This window comes from Bombyx mori, chromosome 13, assembly GCF_030269925.1.
Source record: "Bombyx mori chromosome 13, ASM3026992v2".
NCBI classification, from domain to species: domain Eukaryota; kingdom Metazoa; phylum Arthropoda; class Insecta; order Lepidoptera; family Bombycidae; genus Bombyx; species Bombyx mori.
Window position 1 is genome coordinate 15,790,688 of NC_085119.1, and position 7,149 is coordinate 15,797,836.

Here is a 7,149-nt window from a genome sequence, read left to right on the forward strand (position 1 = left end):
GCCCCTGTAGTTTAATTGGCAACATTATTTTTTTATTGGAATTTCATATATAATCTTCTATAGTTCCAGAGAGAAAATTCGACATGATACAAGATCGCCTAGACGAGGACTATTTGAATATCATATGCGCCGTAGAAGGAGTCTATCCGAAGCCCGAACTCAACATACTAGTTGGAAACAGGTAACGAACTCTTGTTACATTCGACTCCGCTACATTTTGTTTTAAGATGACCAAATCAACTGAGTGCTCACTCACTCCACAATGAAGCCTGTAGACATTACAAATACGAATGACTTTTTTTATTGCTTAGATGGGTGGACAAGCTCACAGCCCACCTGGTGTTAAGTGGTTGCTGGAGCCCATGAACATCTACAACGTAAATGCGCCACCCACCTTGAGATATAAGTTTTAAGATCTCAGTATAGTTACAACGGCTGCCCCACCCTTCAAACCGAAACGCATTACTGCTTCACGGCAGAAATAGGCAGGGCGGTGGTACCTATCCGCGCGGACTCACAAGTGGTCCTACCACCAGTAATTACGCAAATTATAATTTTGCGGGTTTGATTTTTATTACACGATGTTATTCCTTCACCGTGGAAGTCAATCGTGAAATTTCCCATATTTAATGCTATTGTTCATTTCATCTTAATGTTCATTGCGGCATATGACATGCCTCACATGACTGCTGACATGACTAATGTCTCGAGCCTTGCCTTCCAGCTCTTGTGGAGCGCTAAAGTCAGGAAATAAATACGGCAGACACTCACCTTTTTGATCAAAATAGCACAAAAATACCTTTTCTCATTTATTAGTAGTGAATGAAAGGCACTTAAATTTGTCTGATAAAATACGTAATAAACAAATGTTTCCGAACGATTTCAAAAAAAATGTGATTTGCGTATTTAATTACAGGTGTTAAGGCATCTTGTGAGTCCGCACGGGTAGGTACTAACCTCCCTGCCTATTTCTGCTGTGAAGCAATACTGAGTTATTACCGAGACAGTTTGAAATGTGGGACAGTCGCTGTACTGTAAAAACTGAGACTTAGTTCTCATGTATCATCGTGGGTAGCGCCATTTACGCTTGTTGAGGTCTATGGGCTCTAATAACTACTTAACATTAATTAGGTAGTCTTAACATCAGCGGTAGGCAACGGCTCTGCCCCTGTCATTAGTGACGTCCATGGGCAATGGTAACCACTCACCATGAGGCGGGTCGTATGCTCGTCTGCCTACACGGGCAATAAAAAAAAGTGGGCCCTAAGTTGGTTCACCTATACTGGCAACAAAAAAAGGTGGCGATACTTTTAGCGGAATCATGGATAAAGTTCGATCCTTAGTTAATGTGTCAAATAAACTACCAACCCTATTTTAAGCATCGCATTCATATTCTTCAACTTTCAAAATGTCTCCATGAATTTTGATGCAGTGAAAAACGTAAGATTATCATTAACGACCAAAATCGAACAGGATTTATCGTATTAAGTATTACAACAAGGAAACTTCGTCGTGCCGGAATAGGTCCGTGAATAATATCGAATGGTTGTCTGGACTCCTGTTTGGAAACACAAGTGTCAAAATTTTGATTCGAAACGTAAATTTTACAACGGTTCGTTACGTTTTTCGGATGACACAAAAATTATATAATCACTAGCGTCCATCGCTTCGCTTCGGAAACATTAAATTTTATTATTGATAACTGAGTCCCGCGATGCTATCCGCGGTTATTGTCGTACCGCGGGTGAAGCCGCGGGGCGAAACTAGTCTATAAGAAATATGCTGCAGCTCAAACAATATATTAAGTGCAAATCGTATCAAAGGAAAAAATAAACCTCACACATGCCTTTCACTATGAAGGAATACCATCATGCGTTAAACATTAAACTTACAAAATTACTAGTGACGGTTGGGCCTATGGTTAGGACAATGCATATTCTGCATTTTTCTGCTGTGATGCAAGCTGTGAAGAATACACACCAGTTCGTACGATGCGAAAACCGCTATTATTTTTTTTATTGCTTAGATAGTTGGACGAGCTCACGGCCCACCTGGTGTTAAGTGGTTACAACACCAGGTGGTTTACAACAGCTGCCCCACCCTTCAAACCGGAACGCATTACTGCTTCACGGCAGAAATAGGCTGGGTGGTGGTACCTACTAGTGTGGACTCGCAAGAGGTCTTACCACCAGTAATTACGCAAATTATCATTTTGTGGGTTTGATTTTTATTACAAGATGTTATTTCTTTACCGTGGAAGTCAATCGTGAACATTTGCTAAGTACATAAATTATGTACTTAACAAATGTTCATTAGAAAAATTGGTACTTGCCAGCGGGATTCGACCACCGGTGGATCGCTATATACGAATGCACCGGACGTCTTACCCTTTAGGGCACGACGACTTCAAAATTATTTTAAATTTTAATAAAACTGCAAAGGCGGTAAACAAGCCAACGAGAACTAAACGTACGAATATTTCGATAATGCTTTTGATAGATCTAATTCTGCGTTCACCGACACAATAATAGACCGTATAAACACTCGCACCTTACGAGTTTTAGTCCAAATAATTTGAATGCTTCTCGAAAGTTCTCTAACAAGCAGAAATTCGAGATGCCAGTATCGAATGCCCCAGCGTACTGGATTCACATTGTTACAACTAAAAGCTATTTTACGAACGCTTTTGTTTCATTAATGCTTCGTTAATCACTAGCCTTTTGGTCTATTAGTCGATACCAGGCCACGGAGCTTGAGTTCAATCACCGATCATAGTCAATTAATTACCTGTACCAGGAGAAATGCCAGGACAAATAACCATCATCAATGTCGAAAACTTTCCATATATAGTTTATGTGGATTGCTTTATCTAATTATTGAAAGCATTTCTTACTTAGGTTTGCAGGTCTATTTTTATGGCACAATATGATATTTCCTTCATGGTGATATCTTTAATTAAATACCCTTTAGGTTGACTTTAGAACCACAGTACTTATTAGACTACACATGACTCATCAGTGATCTGGTGTAAACTAGTTCCTAGACCCCATAGACATCATAGCTTGAATGCCGTCACCCTTGAGAATGAGATTCGAGCTTCAGTCTTATTCCTCTCTTCTTTGAGATGAAAAGTAACACTGAAGTGCTTTGTGGTAAACATTTGCTTAGATGTCGGTACCGACTCATGTAGCTTACGATCCGGCATACAATAATTAATGTCTGTCTACCCTTTTTTTATTGCCCTTGTAGGTAGACGAGCATACGGCCCACCTGATGGTGAGTAGTTACCGTCACCCGTGGACTTCAGCAATGCCATGGGCAAAGCCAAGCCGCTGCCTACCGTTAATTACTCTCCACAAGCCTCTCATAATATATTACTTTTACTGGTGGTAGGACCTCTTGTGAGTCCGCGCGGGTAGGCACCACCGCCCTGCCTATTTCTGCCGTGAAGTAGTAATGCGTTTCGGTCTGAAGGGTAGGACAGCCGTTGTAACTATACTGAGATCATTTACGTTGTAGATGTCTATGGGCTCCAGTAACCACTTAACACCAGATGGGCTGTGACCTCGTCCACCAATATCAGCAATAAAAAAAATATTATTCAAAGAACAAAGCAGTTGGTTTTCCGGTGAAGATCAGAATCTGGCGTCGTACTATTGTAGATTGACACCGCAGCCGATCAATAAATTGTAATATGATCCGCAGGCTACTGATAGATACGAAGTCATCGATCAATTTGATAGACGGACGGTACACGGCGCTGACCACCGCCGTCGTGAACGTGAACTCGCTCCCGACAACTGTGGAGCTGCTGTGCGAGATGCAAGTGCCGCTGGCCAACTACTACAGCAAGAAGAGGGATCTGTTTTATAGAGGTTGGTACTGTGCATAGCAAAAGATCTCGAGAAAGGAGTCATCATTGGTCAGGCCAAGTGGCTGAATAACTCAAAACTCTCAGGCTCTTGATGATCAAAGATCGGATCGGAAATCGAAAAGTTTGCTGCAGCATTTTCGTCCAAGACAAGGGAAAGACTTGAAGAGTTAGAGGGGTACTGTTGAGTGTTTAATGTCCTTAGGGGGTATTGAAAGATGTGGATCATTAAAGTGACCCGACCTTTCAGAATTGATAGGGGCATTCGCGTTTAATCATAATCCATAGCGGTAGCCGCTCAAGACAAGTCGAGCCAAAAACTAGTCTACGTATCTAAAAAAGCTCAGGAATGATCAGGATTAGTGATATTTAACCTGATTTCAACCTAATTACAAACGTCTCATATCTCAGTAGGTGTTTGGATTGATTGCTCCCTGGTCCCGTATCTCCCTTGGTATATGCTAGGATACGATTGGTATATGCTAGGATAGGATTGGTATATGGAGTATAGGATGCCCTTGGTATATGCTAGGATTGGATATGCTATTGACTAGGATCTCTCGTCTAACCATAGTTCCGTTCACAGATCCACCGACAACGACTCCGGAATCACCTAACTCGGCCCCCGCACAGAGCGACGATGGTAACTATGATATTAATATATACCAGAATCCACTGATATAAATGGCTACTAAATATTCAAACTAAAGCATATTTTATATAGAAAGCAATTCCCTAATTTCGAGGGTCAAGCAGTGGGCTCCGATTTGGAACGTGAGGTAGCTGCATGCCACCCCGGCCTCATATCTCAAGGCGATTGGCGTGATGTTCCTGGACCTCTACAACCCTACAGTCAGATTGACCATGAAATTTCCCAATTTAACGCAAATATTTTTATTACAAAAATAGGTTTTAATACTATATCAGTAGTTTGATCAGCGTATACTTTCTTTCAGGCTACAGAATAGTTTCAAGGTCCCAATTGATTCTATTGTTGCTGTTCATACAACGCGTGAGACTTAGGAACACGTGACGGACACACATTGATATATATTTACATATATATAGTTACTATTCGCTGACGCAAATCAAGTGTAAGCATTTGTTGTGTACAAGTCTTTAACAAATAATCGCTTCATTTATCTGACGAATATTTCAACAAAGACCATTGTGCATAGTTTTCGTGACTTTATAGGGCTTTTTTGTCAGTTGAGACACAAATTTTCCTACAGGTAGCCCTCCTATAACACGATTAATACATTCCTACACAGTCCCGTGTTGTGCAAAACCGTGTTATATGAGACTTGATAGGAGTGTAATTTTCTAAATAAAAAAGCTCAACTTCATCATCATCATTCTCCGGCCCTTCTCGCAGTCAACTGGGATCGGCCCAACAAGTTTTCTCCTTCCACACTCTTCTATTATATACCATTTCCTCACTCACTCCCCTCTTACACATATCGTCTTAGAGGCAATCCATCCATTTTTTCTTAGGTCTACCTCTTCCTCTAAAGCCTTCCACATTCATATCTAAAACTCTCTTAAGAACCTTATTGTCATTGTCATCTCAAGTACCTGTATATATTTTTTTACGTAAAATATAGGTAAGCGGTACAATTTCGGTTATTCCCATATTAAACTATGTGTTCATAACTTCATTATCTATAATAAATAATTTTGAAAGAAAATCTCATTATCGTGTTATAGAAATACCGTGCTATAAGAGTGTTACCTGTGATCTGTTATTTACTTACCAATGACGAAACAGAAATCGCGAGGCTTTTTTTTTCTTCAATCCTTCTTCGTCATTCCCTCATTAATGAGGATCGCGACCACACGTATGCAGGTCTATCCATGAGGATCGGTCCTCTACGACGGGAGCCGCCAGTTGGAGGCTGCCCCCAACTGTCCTCCTTAAAGTGTCCTACTTTTTGCTCATTTCCCCTCCGCTTGACCTAAAGTGAGAAGCTTTTTCAAGATTATGCCTTGGAGAGCGCATGATATTTCCGAAAAAGCGTAGTGTCCGGTCTTGGCAAATGACGGAGACCCTCCCTATGATTCGTCAATGAATTCAACAAAAACCAATATTTGATTTATAGATCCATTCATTTTCGGGACGGGAAACTCTTGCATTAGCTATTAAAAATGTTTTAGAATAAGTTATTCTGTATTTTGTAATGTATAATGAAGGTTAGGGAGGTATTTATAAAATGTCACTTTAATTTAGACATCACCTTTAGAAACGCAATCGAAGTTTGACCTTGAAATTGTTTTTTTTTTTAATTTTTCTCGTCAAATCACTATAAAATTAATATAAAAAAATTATATGTATGTACTTATCGCTATATTGTCGACCAAAGATGACGATGTTGATGTTACGACATTCAAAGAACGTAATATATTTTGTATGTGAACATTCCAATGATTCTTGTCTAGTCTGTCAATAAATGTTTTGACACAAAAAACTGCTTGTGTTTTATTTTGGGCTGGACAAAAAGACCGGTATTCTCGAATTGAGTGGCGAAGGTACGCTGACAATCACAGAGAGGTGGTGGGGTCAACCGATCAAAGAAACCCTAGCTATCACAGCATATACACGAATAACTGCTAGTAGAACGTCCACTGGTAGCTACCACCTATTTCTGCCGCTACGCTGTAATCCATTCCGGTGTGAATGATGCAGCAGCCGTTGTACTACAGAACTGATACTCAGTAAGTATATCTCTATGTGGGTAGTGAAATTAACGTTGTTGATGTCTATGGGCTCCGGTAAACATTTTACACGAAGTGACCCGAGAGCTCCTTCACCCATCTAAACAATAAAAGGTAAATTGAAAAAAAAAAAGTGTGTGTGTGCAAGTCACACTGAACTAGTCGGGGACGCGAGACCATGTGGAGCGTTTCGTGATTTGTCGGCGCCGCTCGGAGCCGCTTCGGAAAGCCAATCGCGGCACACTTATTTTTTCGTTTCATTTTATTTCGTTTCATCGAGTTTGAAATCACAACGATTCTAAAGAAGTTTTACTTCAAAAAACTTTAACCAATTAGAAATGAATACTTATTAAAAATTAATCTTGCACTACCCAGTTTGTGTGTCTATGGGCACGATATATAAATTAAGACCATGTGAACCATAAGCTCCTTTATCCATGTACAGAAACCAGTGTTCATTCAGTGATCGAATTTCGACCACAATCACTGACTTTAATATTTAATTCAATTTTATGCATTACACGTTATCTTTTGTTTTGCCATTTTTCCTACAAAGATGGGGAATA

The 7,149-nt window shown here is 40.0% G+C and overlaps 1 protein-coding gene across 1 annotated transcript in view; it reads left to right on the top strand.

The window, feature by feature from the left end:
* LOC101737868 (uncharacterized) overlaps positions 1 to 6,260 on the top strand; it is a 32,153-nt gene extending 25,893 nt beyond the window's left edge. The window contains exons 4-7 of the mRNA XM_038015118.2: positions 64 to 181; positions 3,706 to 3,875; positions 4,458 to 4,514; positions 4,828 to 6,260. Of these exons, the coding sequence (XP_037871046.1) occupies positions 64 to 181; positions 3,706 to 3,875; positions 4,458 to 4,514; positions 4,828 to 4,904 (422 nt within the window). The 3' untranslated portion in view covers positions 4,905 to 6,260. The remainder of the gene's footprint in view (positions 1 to 63; positions 182 to 3,705; positions 3,876 to 4,457; positions 4,515 to 4,827) is intronic.
* The last annotated feature ends 889 nt before the right edge of the window (positions 6,261 to 7,149 follow it).